At 45.6% G+C, this 16621-nt stretch overlaps 1 protein-coding gene across 1 annotated transcript in view; it reads right to left on the bottom strand.

Annotated features, from left to right (window-relative positions):
- Nucleotides 1–9734: 9734 nt before the first annotated feature.
- Nucleotides 9735–16621, bottom strand: part of GRIP2 (glutamate receptor interacting protein 2) — a 58546-nt gene continuing 51659 nt past the window's right edge. Inside the window, exons 22-24 of the mRNA XM_060109859.1 lie at nt 14950–15093; nt 14014–14160; nt 9735–9893 (exon numbers count right to left, since the gene is read on the bottom strand). Of these exons, the coding sequence (XP_059965842.1) occupies nt 9735–9893; nt 14014–14160; nt 14950–15093 (450 nt within the window). The remainder of the gene's footprint in view (nt 9894–14013; nt 14161–14949; nt 15094–16621) is intronic.

The following is a 16621-nucleotide window of genomic DNA, read 5'->3' as shown; positions in this document are numbered from 1 at the left end:
CGATCTCTCTTTAGTTTTCTAGGAACTGAAATACAGTGCTTTGTAGTGGCAGGTACAAATGTACGGTTCCACTCACCGCGTGGGAAGCTTCCCTTTTCTCCACACTCATTCCCCATCGATTGTTTTTAGACTTTTTGATGCTGGCCATATGCCTGCTGCGAGATGATGCCACTTTATACTTTTGATATGCATTTCTCGATTAATGAGTGATTTTCTGCCTCCTGTCGTGGTCGGGTTTTTCTTTTAAACAGTGTGAGTAAACTTTCCCTCCTGAAATTGGGCTTCTTGAAAGTCTGTGTGTTTCCAATATTTTTTCCTTTACCTAACCCAGGTCATTTTTGAGGGCACGTGTCTTTAAAAGCCCCAGAGGCTTTGTGAATATTAGGTGCCCTGATGCACCGGTTGTAAAGTTGTTGTTACTGGAAATGTCCACAAGGCGGCAGCATTTCTTCGTGCCCATCTGTTGTTCCTGGGCAACAAAAAGCTTTAGGAAGAGTCATCTTCCTGGGCTGTGAATTAGAGAGGAAGGTGCCAGAGGCAACACCCAAGGGCTTGTGTGTCACTACCTTTTCCCTGTTAAGCTTCATGCCCCCGAGTATTCCAAACCCTGGCTAAACCAGCCAGTGTTGTGGTGTGTAAGTTTGGTGACTCCTGGCAAGGAGGCTGAATGTGGGAACCCCACAACCAGCAGCCGTAGATGCTCGGTCACTTTTTGAATCTCCTGCAGCCTAGATGGTCCCCCATGGTTTGGGTGCACTGGCTTCCTTTTAGCTCTAGGAAGGCCCACCTAGATTCTGAACTTTTAGTTCCCCCCAGAAAGAAAGAGACACTACACCTTTAACGGGCTGCATTTGCAGGCACACCCTCCTCACGTCTCTCCGCTAAACCTCAGTGCACCCTTGGGACCCCAGGCTGCTCAGGCTGCGGGGATGTGACACCAGCACATATCACAGAGGCCGTAGGAGAAAAGCATACACATTTAGTTCCTTTTACTTTCTTTTGCAACTTAACTCTGATGGTATGTTGCACTGAAGTTGATTTCCAAATTCGGGTGTGGTGTAGCTGCACAGCAAGCTGATTCTTTTACACATATAATATATCTAGTGTTTTTCAGATTCCTATTCCATATAGGTAATTGCAGAACGTTGAGTAGAGGCCCTGGTGTTGTAAAGTAGTCCTTGTCCAGTGCTTGTTATATATATATATGTTGATAGGTATTTTACTGTGTATGTGTTCATGTGAACCACCTAACTTATATCTCCAACCCCACTTCCTTTTTAGTAACCCTTGGTTTATTCTGAAAGTCGATGAGTGAGGCTGTTTCTGTTTTGTAAACTAGTTCAGTTGCATGTATGTTTCCATTCCTACTATACGTGATATCATATGCTATGGGTCCTCCTCTGTCTGACTGACTTCACTCAGTGTTTGGGCATCCCAGGTCTATCCATGTTGCGTCTAATGGCATTATTTCATTCTTTTTCCTGGCTGAGTAACAGTCCCTTGTATACACGTTGGACCTCCTCTTTATGTATTCATCACTCGCTGAACTATTTCTTTTAGTGTCGTGGCATTTGTAAATACTGCTGCAATAAACATTGGCGTGCTTGTGTGTTTTTCAACTATGGAGTTTCCCGAATAGCACCCAGGAGTGGGACTGCAGAAATATAGGGTCGATCTCTCTTTAGTTTTCTAGGAACTGAAATACAGTGCTTTGTAGTGGCAGGTACAAATGTACAATTCCACTCACCTCATGGGAAGCTTTCCTTTTCTCCACACTCATTCCCCATCGATTGTTTTTAGGCTTTTTGATGCTGGCCATATTCCTGCTGCGAGATGATGCCACTCTTTATACTTTTGATATGCATTTCTTGATTAATGAGTGATTTTCTGCCTCCTGTCGTGGTCGGGTTTTTCTTTTAAACAGTGTGAGTAAACTTTCCCTCCTGAAATTGGGCTTCTTGAAAGTCTCTGTGTTTCCAATTTTTTTTCGGTTACCTAACCCAGGTCATTTTTGAGGGCACGTGTCTTTAAAAGCCCCAGAGCCTTTGTGAATATTAGGTGCCCTGAAGCACCGGTTGTAAAGTTGTTGTTACCGGAAATGTCCACAAGGCGGCAGCATTTCTTCATGCCGAACTCGTTCCTCGGCAACCAAATGCTTTAGGAAAGTCATCTTCCTGGGCTGTGAATTAGAGGGGAAGGTGCCAGAGGCAACACCCAAGGGCTTGTGTGTCACTACCTCTTCCCTGTTAAGCTTCACACCCCCGAAAATTCCAAACGCAGGCTAAACCAGCAGGTGCTGTGGTGTGTAAGTTTGGTGACTCCTGGCAAGGAGGCTGACTGTGCGAACCCCACAAACAGCCGCTGTGGAGCCTTGGTCACTTTTTGAATCTCCTGCAGCCTAGATGGTCCCCCATGATTTGGGTGTACTGGCTTCCTTTTAGCTCTAGGAAGGCCCACCTAGATTCTGAAGTTTTGGTTCCCCCCAGAAAGGAAAAGACACTACACCTTTAACGGGCTGCATTTGCAGGCACACCCTCCTCACGTCTCTCCGCTAAACCTCAGTGCACCCTTGGGACCCCAGGCTGCTCAGGCTGCGGGGATGTGACACCAGCACATATCACAGAGGCCGTAGGAGAAAAGCATACACATTTAGTTCCTTTTACTTTCTTTTGCAACTTAACTCTGATGGTATGTTGCACTGGAGTTGATTTCCAAATTCGGGTGTGGTGTAGCTGTACAGCAAGCTGATTCTTTTACACATATAATATATCTAGTGTTTTTCAGATTCCTATTCCATATAGGTAATTGCAGAACGTTGAGTAGAGGCCCTGGTGTTGTAAAGTAGTCCTTGTCCAGTGCTTGTTATATATATATATGTTGATAGGTATTTTACTGTGTATGTGTTCATGTGAACCACCTAACTTATATCTCCAACCCCACTTCCTTTTTAGTAACCCTTGGTTTATTCTGAAAGTCGATGAGTGAGGCTGTTTCTGTTTTGTAAACTAGTTCAGTTGCATGTATGTTTCCATTCCTACTATACGTGATATCATATGCTATGGGTCCTCCTCTGTCTGACTGACTTCACTCAGTGTTTGGGCATCCCAGGTCTATCCATGTTGCTTCTAATGGCATTATTTCATTCTTTTTCCTGGCTGAGTAACAGTCCCTTGTATACACGTTGGACCTCCTCTTTATGTATTCATCACTCGCTGAACTATTTCTTTTAGTGTCGTGGCATTTGTAAATACTGCTGCAATAAACATTGGCGTGCTTGTGTGTTTTTCAACTATGGAGTTTCCCGAATAGCACCCAGGAGTGGGACTGCAGAAATATAGGGTCGATCTCTCTTTAGTTTTCTAGGAACTGAAATACAGTGCTTTGTAGTGGCAGGTACAAATGTACGGTTCCACTCACCGCGTGGGAAGCTTCCCTTTTCTCCACACTCATTCCCCATCGATTGTTTTTAGACTTTTTGATGCTGGCCATATGCCTGCTGCGAGATGATGCCACTTTATACTTTTGATATGCATTTCTCGATTAATGAGTGATTTTCTGCCTCCTGTCGTGGTCGGGTTTTTCTTTTAAACAGTGTGAGTAAACTTTCCCTCCTGAAATTGGGCTTCTTGAAAGTCTCTGTGTTTCCAATTTTTTTTCGGTTACCTAACCCAGGTCATTTTTGAGGGCACGTGTCTTTAAAAGCCCCAGAGCCTTTGTGAATATTAGGTGCCCTGAAGCACCGGTTGTAAAGTTGTTGTTACCGGAAATGTCCACAAGGCGGCAGCATTTCTTCATGCCGAACTCGTTTCTCGGCAACCAAATGCTTTAGGAAAGTCATCTTCCTGGGCTGTGAATTAGAGGGGAAGGTGCCAGAGGCAACACCCAAGGGCTTGTGTGTCACTACCTCTTCCCTGTTAAGCTTCACACCCCCGAAAATTCCAAACGCAGGCTAAACCAGCAGGTGCTGTGGTGTGTAAGTTTGGTGACTCCTGGCAAGGAGGCTGACTGTGGGAACCCCACAACCAGCCGCTGTGGAGCCTTGGTCACTTTTTGAATCTCCTGCAGCCTAGATGGTCCCCCATGATTTGGGTGTACTGGCTTCCTTTTAGCTCTAGGAAGGCCCACCTAGATTCTGAAGTTTTGGTTCCCCCAAGAAAGGAAAAGACACTACACCTTTAACGGGCTGCATTTGCAGGCACACCCTCCTCACGTCTCTCCGCTAAACCTCAGTGCACCCTTGGGACCCCAGGCTGCTCAGGCTGCGGGGATGTGACACCAGCACATATCACAGAGGCCGTAGGAGAAAAGCATACACATTTAGTTCCTTTTACTTTCTTTTGCAACTTAACTCTGATGGTATGTTGCACTGGAGTTGATTTCCAAATTCGGGTGTGGTGTAGCTGCACAGCAAGCTGATTCTTTTACACATATAATATATCTAGTGTTTTTCAGATTCCTATTCCATATAGGTAATTGCAGAACGTTGAGTAGAGGCCCTGGTGTTGTAAAGTAGTCCTTGTCCAGTGCTTGTTATATATATATATATATGTTGATAGGTATTTTACTGTGTATGTGTTCATGTGAACCACCTAACTTATATCTCCAACCCCACTTCCTTTTTAGTAACCCTTGGTTTATTCTGAAAGTCGATGAGTGAGGCTGTTTCTGTTTTGTAAACTAGTTCAGTTGCATGTATGTTTCCATTCCTACTATACGTGATATCATATGCTATGGGTCCTCCTCTGTCTGACTGACTTCACTCAGTGTTTGGGCATCCCAGGTCTATCCATGTTGCTTCTAATGGCATTATTTCATTCTTTTTCCTGGCTGAGTAACAGTCCCTTGTATACACGTTGGACCTCCTCTTTATGTATTCATCACTCGCTGAACTATTTCTTTTAGTGTCGTGGCATTTGTAAATACTGCTGCAATAAACATTGGCGTGCTTGTGTGTTTTTCAACTATGGAGTTTCCCGAATAGCACCCAGGAGTGGGACTGCAGAAATATAGGGTCGATCTCTCTTTAGTTTTCTAGGAACTGAAATACAGTGCTTTGTAGTGGCAGGTACAAATGTACGGTTCCACTCACCGCGTGGGAAGCTTCCCTTTTCTCCACACTCATTCCCCATCGATTGTTTTTAGACTTTTTGATGCTGGCCATATGCCTGCTGCGAGATGATGCCACTTTATACTTTTGATATGCATTTCTCGATTAATGAGTGATTTTCTGCCTCCTGTCGTGGTCGGGTTTTTCTTTTAAACAGTGTGAGTAAACTTTCCCTCCTGAAATTGGGCTTCTTGAAAGTCTGTGTGTTTCCAATATATTTTTCCTTTACCTAACCCAGGTCATTTTTGAGGGCACGTGTCTTTAAAAGCCCCAGAGGCTTTGTGAATATTAGGTGCCCTGAAGCACCGGTTGTAAAGTTGTTGTTATCGGAAATGTCCACATGGCGGCAGCATTTCTTCATGCCGAACTCGTTCCTCGGCAACCAAATGCTTTAGGAAAGTCATCTTCCTTGGCTGTGAATTAGAGAGGAAGGTGCCAGAGGCAACACCCAAGGGCTTGTGTGTCACTACCTCTTCCCCGTTAAGCTCCACACCCCTGAATATTCCGAACGCAGGCTAAACCACCCTTCTGGGCGTCCTGAAATGTGTAGGTGGGGTGACTCCTGGCAAGGAGGCTGGATGTATGATCCCCACCAATAGCCACCATGGAGGCTCTGTCACTTTTTGAAGCTCCTGCAGCCCCGACGGTCCCCCATGGTTTGGCTGCACTCGGGTTTGTTTAGCTGTCAGAGGGCCCACCTGCAGCTAGTTATTGTGGTTCCATGGAGAAGTGATAGACAGTACAGCTCTTTGGGATTCTCGTTTGTGGGCACATCCTCTCCTGCTCTCCCACCTCCACTTCTGTCCAGCTTTTGGATCAAAGCCTCCTCATGCTTAGGGTATATGATACCAGCCTAGATCACCCTGGCCGTAGGGGAATATAGTAGGCATTTCTTTTCTTTTTTAATTTAATATTTATGCTATGCTGGTATATAGTTGATTTACAATGTGGTGTTTGTTGTAGGTGTACAGTAACCTGATTCATTTATACATATAGTTATATCCTTTTTTGTTTTGTTTCCCATATAGGTTTTTGCAGAACGTTGAGTAGACTTCGCTTTGCTGTACAGTAAGTCCTTGTTCATTATTTTTTGTATATTTTTGTGTATACATTAATCTAAAAGTTCTTATTTATTTCTACCCGAGTTTTCCTGTTTGGGAATCCTAAGTTTGTTTTCTAAATCTGTGAGTCTGTTGTGTAGATAAGTTCATTTGTATCATTTTTTAAGGTTCCAGCTATAAGTGATATCATATGCTATTTGTCTTCCTCTGACTTCACTTAGTCTATGATCATCCCTGTTCCATCCATATTTCTTCCATTGGCATTATTTAGTTCTTTTTTATGGCTAAGAGTCCATTGTACACAGGTACCATATTTTCTTTATCCATTCATCTATATGTAGGTATTTTGGTTGTTTTTGTGTCTTGGCTTTTGTAAATAGTGCTGCAGTCAACAGTGGGGTACATGTGTCTTCTTCAATCATGGATTTCTCCAGAAATACACCCTCACGTGGGACTGCTGGAATTTAGGGTAGCTCTCTTTAGTTTTATAGGAATTTTGATACTGCCCTTTATAGTGGCTGTTACCAATGTACATTCCCACGAACAGTTTAAGAGGATTCTTATTTCTCCACACCGTCTGCAGCATTTAGTATTTGTGGACTTTTTGTTGATGGCCATTGTGACTGCAGTGAAGTGGTAGTTCCTTGTAGTTTTGACTTGCATTTCTCTAATAACTAGTGATGTTGAGCATCTTTTCACCTGACTGTTGACCATGTACATATTCTTTATGAAATGATTATTCTTCCTATTTTTTATTGGTTTTTTTGTTGTTGATTTTTATAAGCTGTTGGTATATTTTGGAAATTAAGCCTTTGTCATGAGATAATTTCCAAATATTTTCTCCCCATGTCAGGTTGTCTTTTCATTTTGTGTATGTTTTCCTTTGCTGCACAAATGCTTTCAAGTTTTGTTTAGGTCCTATTTCTTTGCTCTTCCTTTTATTTCTATTGCTTTGGGAGACTGGCCTATGAAAACATTGTTATATTGTATGTCAGAGAATATTTTTGCGTATGTTCTCTTCTAGGAGTTTTGTAGTGTCATGTCTCATATTTAAGCCAATCTGAGTTTATTTTTGTGCATGGCATAAGGGAGTGTTCTAATGTCATTGATCGATTTACATGCAGCTGTCCAAATTCCCAGCACCACTTGCTGAAGAGACTGTCTTTCTCCATTGTATATTCTTACTGCCTCTGTTGAAAATTGACCATAAGTGTGTGGGTTTTCTTCCGGGCTTTCTATTCTGTTCCATTGATCCATATGTCCATTTTGTGCCAATACCATGCTGCTTTGATTACTGTAGCTTTGTAGTATTGTGTAAAGTTTGGGAGGATTTTTCCTCCAGCTTTGTTCTTTTTCCTCAGGATTACTTTGGAAATTCTGGGTCTTTTGTGGTTCGATAGAAATTTTAGGATTATTTGTCCTAGTTTTGTAAAAAATTTCATGGGTAATTAGGTATCACCAGCCTATGTTTTTTTGTTTTAAAAAGCAGACACACTAATCCAAGTGCTTTTAAATAATTTTATTTAAAAAGATCATCCCAACAGCACCCCCGCCCCCCACTCCCTCATCACTGCAAGTTGGTAGAGCAAATGTAGATGTGGGCCCCAAGGAGACCCCAAGTGGGCTTTACAGTGCCACCCCTTGGCAAGTTGTGCTTCCCGAGAGCCCTAAGAAAACCCCATGTAGAAAAATACTTTACAAGGAATATGCTCCAATCTCAGCCAGAGAAAAATACAGCTTTTGGGGGGGTGGAAGGGGCACGTCCCAGGGCACGTACCCAAAATGCATAGGCAGGCAGGACACGCACTGGGGGACAGGTGTCAGGAGGTGTCAATTCTGGGGTGAACAATCCCCATGAGAAGACAGAGGACTATTGCATATGAGAAGGCTGGCGTGGCCAGGAGATCCACCTGCCAGGCCTGGTTGCATATGTCTGGGGGAATTGCAGAGACCTCAGCCCGAGGAGGGCAGAAAATTGTTCAGGGTCAGGATGCATCTTCCTCGGCTGCTGTCGAGCATAGCTTTCCCAAGCCCAGCGGGCAGACATGGTTCCGCCCTGACAGGCAGGCCAGTACCTGCTCAGAGACTGTCAACCCCTTAATTGTCCAGAGGGGGTCAGACCAGAGGGGTTCACACAGCAACGAGCAGTGACCCAGGGTGAAAGGAAGAGACGTCTTGACTCCCTATCGAGTCCCTTGAGTGGAAGAGCCTTTTTCAGGCCTCCAGGGGATTCAGGGGTAGAGGAGGATGAAGGTGGGAGTGGTCACCCCCTGTTTTCCTGAGACCCTGTTAAGAGCTGGGCAGAACAGGTCCCAAGACCTGGCTGAATCCTTTCTGCCCACTTCCATCTCAGGGGCCACGGCCCAGACCACCAGGTGGAGACCCTGGGCCCTTCTCCAAACCAAAAGGGTTTCTGGACTGCAGAAAATGAGGAAAGCGACTTTAAGGGATGCTGGTGCTTCCAGATTTCAAGTGAGAATCAACTTCCTTGAATGACCACTTTGGACACTGTCGCTGCTGGGCATGAGAAAGAATGGCCTGTCTCCCCTGCCTGTCTGGCTCCGCTTCTCTCTCCTCCTTTACTGATTTATTTGGCTAGGAGCTCTATCATCTTACATATCCTACTTATTTCCATGGTTTTCCCATCTTCACTGTAATAGCAGCTGAATGGAACCCCCTGGGTCTTTTGTCCTGAAATGACTCCCACCCACCCTGAGGGGCCTGGGCTAAGACGGGTGTACTCATATGGTCCAGTGACCACACGTCCTACTAAAGCAGCAGGAGGGGCTGCCAGCCCAAGGCCTGACACCAAGCTCACCCAATGGGCCCAGAACTGCGGTCTCACACTACAGAGGCTTCGACCAGAGTCTCAGAAATGAAAGAACCCCTCAAAGGGCCTGTGCTTCCTGGGAATCCAGACACCCCAGTTCAGAGTCTCCTAAGTGGGGATGCTGGTGAGCCCTGAACACCAAACTCTGGAGAAGGGAAGCGGCTGGCCTCTTCCCCTGAGCAGCCTCCTTCCTGGTGGGAGGCTGTCCAGATGAAGTAGCCCCCCCTCCCCCTAAATGCTCCCCCGGGGGACGCTAACCACCTGAGTCCGCATGACGCATTGCTGGGAAGCTGCACACCCCTGCCTGCGACCTCACAGGTGGGATCAGGTCCCGCCTTGCTCACCTCCTGAGACAGGGCGCTCACTCCTCCCTCACAGACACTCAGGCTCCATAGCTCTTCTGGGAGAACACTCCTTACGTGGAGCTGAGCTGTCCCCACACTAGACGCTCTTCCCAGGGGTTCTGGAGGGACCTGGGGCAGCCCCTGTACTCCCAGCTGAGCAGCCTGCCTTGGGCCCAACTGGGCAGGCCCCGCACTGGGCATCTTGGAGGCCCAACTGGAGAAAGACCTCCATATCACTGCAACTGGGCCCGGCCCCCTGTTGCCGCAGACATGGAAAAGAGTCTGGTCAGAGCCTGCCAGATGACAGATGGACGAGTGGGTGGCCACTTCTTCAGCCTGGCTGCAGGTGTGGGTGCGAGGATCTTCCCAGGTGTCCAGATCACGTGCTGACTTCACAGCATCCGTGGGCCTCTGGGGCCCAGTGCTCGTGGGGCCCGGCTGCTCTGGGCCAGCGGGTTGCGGCTGATGACCAGCTCCACGACATCGCCCGCCTCGGCCAGGAGCGGCACTGTCAGGCAGCAGTCAAGGTCCCGTGTGCGAACGTGGTTGACCTGCACATGCACAGCCATGGGGCAGATGGCGTCAGCTCAGCCTGGGCTGAAGTGGGTGAGAATTTCCTTAAATACAGACCCTGCCCAGCCCAGACACAGGGTGAATCTGAACACTCACACAGAGGAAGGCACTCTCATTTCAGTCTTTCAACCCTTCCATGCATCCTTCACCCTCCAGCACCTGCATGTCTCCATTTTTTTTCCTCATCTGAAAAATCTTTATTTATTTATTTATTTACTTACTTACTTACTTACTTTACTTACTTACTTACTTACTTTACACGGGCCTCTCACTGTTGTGGCCTCTCCCGTTGCAGAGCACAGGCTCCGGACGCGCAGGCTCAGCAGCCATGGCTCACAGGGCCAGCCGCTCCATGGTGTGTGGGATCTTCCCGGACCGGGGCACGAACCCCTGTCCCCTGCATCGGCAGGCGGACTCTCAACCACTGCGCCACCAGGGAAGCCCCTTATTTATTTATTTATTTATTTAAATGTTTTTTAATTGTGGTAGAAGTTACATAATATAAAACATACTATTTTAACCATATTTAACTGTACAGTTCAGTGGCAGGGTCACTAAGTACATTCACATTGCTATGCAACTCTCACCATCATCCATCTCCTGATTTTTTCACCTTCCTAAACTGAAATTCTGTCCCCATTAAACACTAACTCCGAAATCCCCGCTCGAACCACTGGCCCCTGGCATCTACCAGTGTACTTTCTGACTATATGAATTTGGCTATTCTAGGTACCTCATATAAGTGGAGTCAAACAGTATTTGTCTGCACCTCATGTATATTGGAATGCATTTTTTAAGGTTAACTTAACATATGTCCTGCAAACAGATTGGACCTTTTCCGCCCCCATGCTATACAGTAGGCCCTCACCAGCCATCTACTTCATATATAGTAGTGTACATACATCAATCCCAATCTCCCAATCCATCCCACCCCTCTCCCCACTTGGTGTCCATATGTTTGTTTTATACATCTGTGTCTCTATTTCTGTTTTGCACATAGGTTCATCTCTACTTTTTTTCTAAATTCCACATATATGTGTTAATATACGATATTCGTTTTTTCCTTTCTGACTTACTTCACTCTATATGACAGTCTCTAGGAATAAACTTACTAAGGAGGCAAAAGACCTGTACTCAGAAAACTATAAGACACTGATGAAAGAAATCAAAGACAACACAAACAGATGAAGAGATATACCATGTTCTTGGAATGAAAGAATCAATATTGTGAAAATGACTATACTACCCAAAGCAATCTACAGATTCAATGCAATTCCTGTCAAATTACCAATAGCATTTTTCACAGAATTAGAACAAAAAAACTTACAACTTGTATGGAAACACAAAAGACCACAAATAGCCAAAGCAATCTTGAGAAAGAAAAGGGAGCTGAAGGAATCAGGCTCCCTGACTTCAGACTATACTACAAAGCTACAAGGTACTGGCACAAAAACAGAAATATAGATCAATGGAACAGGATAGAAAGCCCAGAGATAAACCCATGCACCTATGGTCAACTAATCTATGATAAAGCGGGCAAGAATATACAATGGAGAAAAGACAGCCTCTCCAATAAGTGGTGCTGGGAAAACTGGACAGCTCCATGTAAAAGAATGAAATTAGAACACTCCCTAACACCATACACAAAAATAAACTCCAAATGGATTAAGGACCCAAATGTAAGGCTGGACACTATGAAACTCTTAGACGAAAGCATAGGCAGCATACTCTTTGACATAAATCACAGAAAGATATTTTTTGATTCACCTCCTAGAGTAATGAAAATAAAAACAAAAATAAACAAATGGGACCTAATGAAACTTAAAAGCTTTTGCACAGCAAAGGAAACCATAAACAAGATGAAAAGACAACCCTCAGATTGGGAGAAAATATTTGCAAATGAATCAATGGACAAAGGATTAATCTCCAAAATATATAAACAGCTCATGCAGCTCAATATTAGAAAAACAAACAACCCAATCCAAAAATGGGCAGAAGACCTAAATAGACATTTCTTCAAAGAAGACATACAGATGGCCAAGAAGCACATGAAAAGCTGCTCAACATCACTAATTATTAGAGAAATGCAAATCAAAACTACACTGAGGTATCACCTCACCAGTTAGAATGGGCATCATCAGAAAATCTACAAACAACAAATGCTGGAGAGGGTGTGGAGAAAAGGAACCCTCTTGCACTGTTGGTGGGAATGTAAATTGATACAGCCACTATGGAGAACAGTATGGAGGTTCCTTAAAAAACTAAAAATAGAATTACCATATGACCCAGCAATCCCACTACTGGGCATATACCCAGAGAAAACCGTAATTCAAAAAGACACATGCACCCCAATGTTTATTGCAGCACTATTTACAATAGCCAGGTCATGGAAGCAACTTAAATGCCCATTGACAGACAAATGGATAAAGAAGATGTGGTACACATATACAATGGAATATTACTCGGCCAAAAAGGAACGAAGTTGGGTCATTTGTTGAGACGTGGATAGACCTAGAGACTGTCATACAGAGTGAAGTAAGTCAGAAAGAGAAAAACAAATATCGTATATTAACACATATATGTGGAACCTAGAAAAATGGTACAGATGAACTGGTTTGCAGGGCAGAAATTGAGACAGAGATGTAGAGAAGAAACGTATGGACACCAAGTGGGGGAAAGCAGTGGGGGGGGGGCGTGATGAATTGTCTGATTGGGATTGACATGTATTCAGTGATGTGTATAAAATTCATGACTAATAAGAACCTGCTGTATTAAAAAAAAAACTACAATGAGGTACCACCTCGCACCAGTCGGAATGGCCATCACCAAAAAATCTGCAAACAATAAATGCCGGAGAGGGTGTAGAGAAAAGTGAACCCTCTTACGCTGTTGGTGGGAATGTAAACTGATACAGCCACTATGGAGAACAGTATAGAGGTTCCTTAAAAAACTAAAAATAGAGTTACCATATGATCCAGCAATCCCACTCTTGCACATATACCCAGAAAACACCATGATTCTGAAAGATACATGCACCCCAGTGTTCACTGCAGCACTATTTACAATAGCCAGGTCATGGAAGCAACCTAAATATGTCTACCAACAGAGGAATGGATAAAGAAGATGTGGTACATATATACAATGGAATATTACTCAGCCATAAAAAGGAATGAAATTGTGCCATTTGCAGAGATGTGGATGGACCTAGAGACTGTCTCCATTTCTTAACATCACAAGCAGACCACACGCTGAGCCTCCTGCCTAGAATGTGGAGCATGGGAAAGGGTGTGCCAGGGATGCCCCACAGCTTCTATCTGCCCACTCACATTTCCCAGGCTCCCTTGCTGTTAGTGAGATCACATGACTTAGTTGCCATGGAGTCCGATGCATTTACTAGAGGGTGGAGCCTCCACCAATCCAGGTGGAGCAAGGCCCACACTGGCCCACAGTGGACATATGGTATAAGTGATAAAAAATGTTCATGTGTATTAAACCACTGAGATTTGGGATTGTTTGTTCCTGCAGCATAACTTAGCCTAACCTCACCAATACAACTGTGTTGTCATTCCCTTCTGTCAGATGAGAAACCTGGGGCTCAGAGCTTCCCTGGTGGTGCAGTGGTTAAGAATCCGCCTGCCAATGCAGGGGACACGGGTTCGAGCCCTGGTCTGGGAAGATCTCACATGCCATGGAGCAGCTAAGCCTGTGCACCACAACTACTGAGCCTGCACTCTAGAGCCTGCGAGCCACAACTACTGAAGCCTGCACACCTGGAGCCCATGCTCTGCAACAAGAAGCCCACGCACCACAACGAAGAGTAGCCCCAGCTCACCGCAACTAGAGAAAACCCGTGCACAGCAACGAAGACTCAACACAGCCATAAGTAAGTAAGTAAGTAAGTAAGTAAGTAAGTAAATAAATAAATAAATAAAATCTATAAAAAAATTAAGGATTATTTTTTTTAAAAAAAGAAACCTGGGGCTCAGAGAGGGGAGGTAACCTGCCCAAGGCCACTCAGTCAAGGTAGAAGTCGGGCTTTCTCCCCACTGTGGGGCTAGGAAAGGCCACTCCATCGATAGTGCCACCACCCAACATTACCTGGAGGACCCTGTCAAAGGGCCGGAGACCCCCACGTTGAGCTGGCCCATCAGGGCGCACAGTGTGGACATAGACGCCCTTCTCCAGGAGGCCATCTGAGACGCTAAAACCAAAGTCACTCCGTACAGGGTCCTTGTGCAGTGTCACCTGGGAACAGGAGGAGGAGACCTCTGGAGCCCCGATCTTTCCCCCTAGCCTCCCACAGCTGCCTAAGCCCCTTGGTCTGGCATCTGATGCCTCCGGGACCCAGCCCTAGCCCACCTGGCTGCTCTTCCACATGTGTTACTGCCTCGGCATCGTGCCCAAGCCTTGGCTTCTGGAGCACCCCCTCCCCTCCACCTCTGCTGACCCTCCATCTACAGCACTCATTCACAGTGGAAGCTGTAGGAAAAGGAGTTCCTTTCAGTTCTTTTTCAATCTTCCTGCTTCCATTCCAGGAGAAAGTCTCAATGGGGTGGCCATGTGTTTTCACCACCCTTTGACACTTCTCATCTTCCCGTCCACCAAAGAGCTGGCTTCAGGCTCAGAGCCTTCTGAAGGTTATTATGGGCCAAGAGGTCTTTTTTCTCTTCTGTGTGTTTTCCTAGACAGTAGCCTATAGATGGCAAAAATGCTGGCCTCTCATTTAAGGTACTGATATGCATGCACACATACATATATATACACACACATTATAAGCCTTTATATTATACACACACATGATAACTTAAGTGGGGAAAAAGTGAGTCTACTTAAAGAAAAGTATCACAAGTGTATGTGTGTGTGTGTGTATCGCCCAAATGCCAGGAGTTTTGGAAAACTCTACCTTCTATAAAATCTGTGTTTTATTGGTGGAGGAGAATGAAGCCCAGAGGGGTGGGGCCCGTCTGGAGCTATGGCGAATACCCACAGCATCAGGACATGCATCCAGGCCTCCTGTGCTCCCCCAGCGCCCACCTTGTGCATCTCCAAGGGTGTCGGCAGCAGCATCTCCTGCATTTCTTCTGGGGAAGCTCGTATCTCCTGGTTCCTCCTCCAGGGCCGGTGGCCAGGCCTGCCCTCGAGGGCCACGTTCTGCACGGTGCCTGTCATGATGGATGCCTGTAGGGACACAGCTCTTCACTCAGATGCTTCCTGCTCTGTGTGCAGTCAACATCTATGGACACCTACTGTGTGCCAAACTTCAAGGTCACAATGGTGAACAGAATAGATGAAGTCCCTGCCCTCCTAGAGCTCTCAGCCCAATGATGAGCAATCAGAATAATAATCATTGGCAGTGAATTATTAGCACTTATACTGCGTTGGACTCAGTTCCAAGCACCTGACACACAGAACTCATTTTATGCTCTACAATATTATGAGCCAGGCAAATAACATTCCCCCTGTCCATTTTACAGATGAGGAAACTGAGGCTTAGAAAGATTAAGATTTGAACTCAGAGTCTGGCTCCAGGGTCGAGGGTCTTAACCACTCTGCTAACTTGCTAGTCACAAAAATAAAGAAGATGAAATTACACATGGCAGTAAATGTCACAGAGGCCAGGGTACACAGAATGTGAGAGGCTGGAACAGTGAACCTGGTCAGTATGAGGGATCGGGGAAGCTTCCAGAGCCGAGATCTGAAAGATGAGCAAGAAATGGGGAGGAAGGAGAGTCCCTGGCAGGAAGAGGAAACAGCATGTGCAAAACCACAGCAATGGACAGATGTGGACGGAGGCCCTGCATTTGAGAGGGTGCACAGGATGGGGCTGGGAGGGCAGAGGCTTAACCCTGCAGCACTTCCTCGGTGGCAGTGCTGGGGCCCCAGGGCAGTGGTTGGTGCCACGGAATGGGGGGAAGATGCAGTTAGGGGCAAGTGGGACTGTCAGTGGCCAGCTAGAACAGGGGCAGATGACATGGGGTGGAGAGTGGTGACACAGGACGCCTGGGAAGAGAGACAGACAGATAGAGAGACAGGCGGGGTAGGGGGGGGAGATCCATGGTGCAGCCCCAGAGGACAGTATTAGAAATTGAATAGACCATAAAAGTACAACTTAAACCCTGTGGGAGGCAGGTAAGTGCTTACAGGTAAATTCCTATCTTTAAATGCACGATGTTAGGGAGCAAGAAAGACTGAAGACTAAGGAGTTAAGAAACCAGGAAAAGTATCAGGATTTAAACACAAATAAAGTAGAAGGAAGGTAATATCGAAGCTAGACATATGGAAGAGTAAGATAGGAAACAATGAAACATAAGACATAGTTAACAAAAACAAAACTTGGTTCTTTGATGAGCCTAGTAATTGGCAAGGCTGATAGAGAAAAAAAAGGCTCGATCAATCATTTTAGGAACAAAAATAGGGCAAAAGCACAGATAAACAAAGTGTAAATTACTGCTCTCAGAATATGAAGGAGCTTCAGAATTGACCCAATGAGATCCTCCCTAGGTCTCCCCAGGCAGCCTTTTCCATCGTGGGCAAGGCTGACCTCACAGAAAGCTGCATTCACCTCTCGGCCTCTCATGTCCCATTCTGTTACTGATGTTGACATCCACAAGCTTCCACTGGGCATGCTAACGACATGCACACCACAGACACCAAAACTGCCCTTATGCATCCAAATGTGCACACTGACACACGTGTTCTGACAATA

This window comes from Mesoplodon densirostris, chromosome 10, assembly GCF_025265405.1.
Source record: "Mesoplodon densirostris isolate mMesDen1 chromosome 10, mMesDen1 primary haplotype, whole genome shotgun sequence".
Lineage (NCBI taxonomy): Eukaryota > Metazoa > Chordata > Mammalia > Artiodactyla > Ziphiidae > Mesoplodon > Mesoplodon densirostris.
The sequence above is the reverse complement of the archived record's forward strand: the minus strand, read 5'-3'. Positions and strand labels throughout refer to the sequence as shown.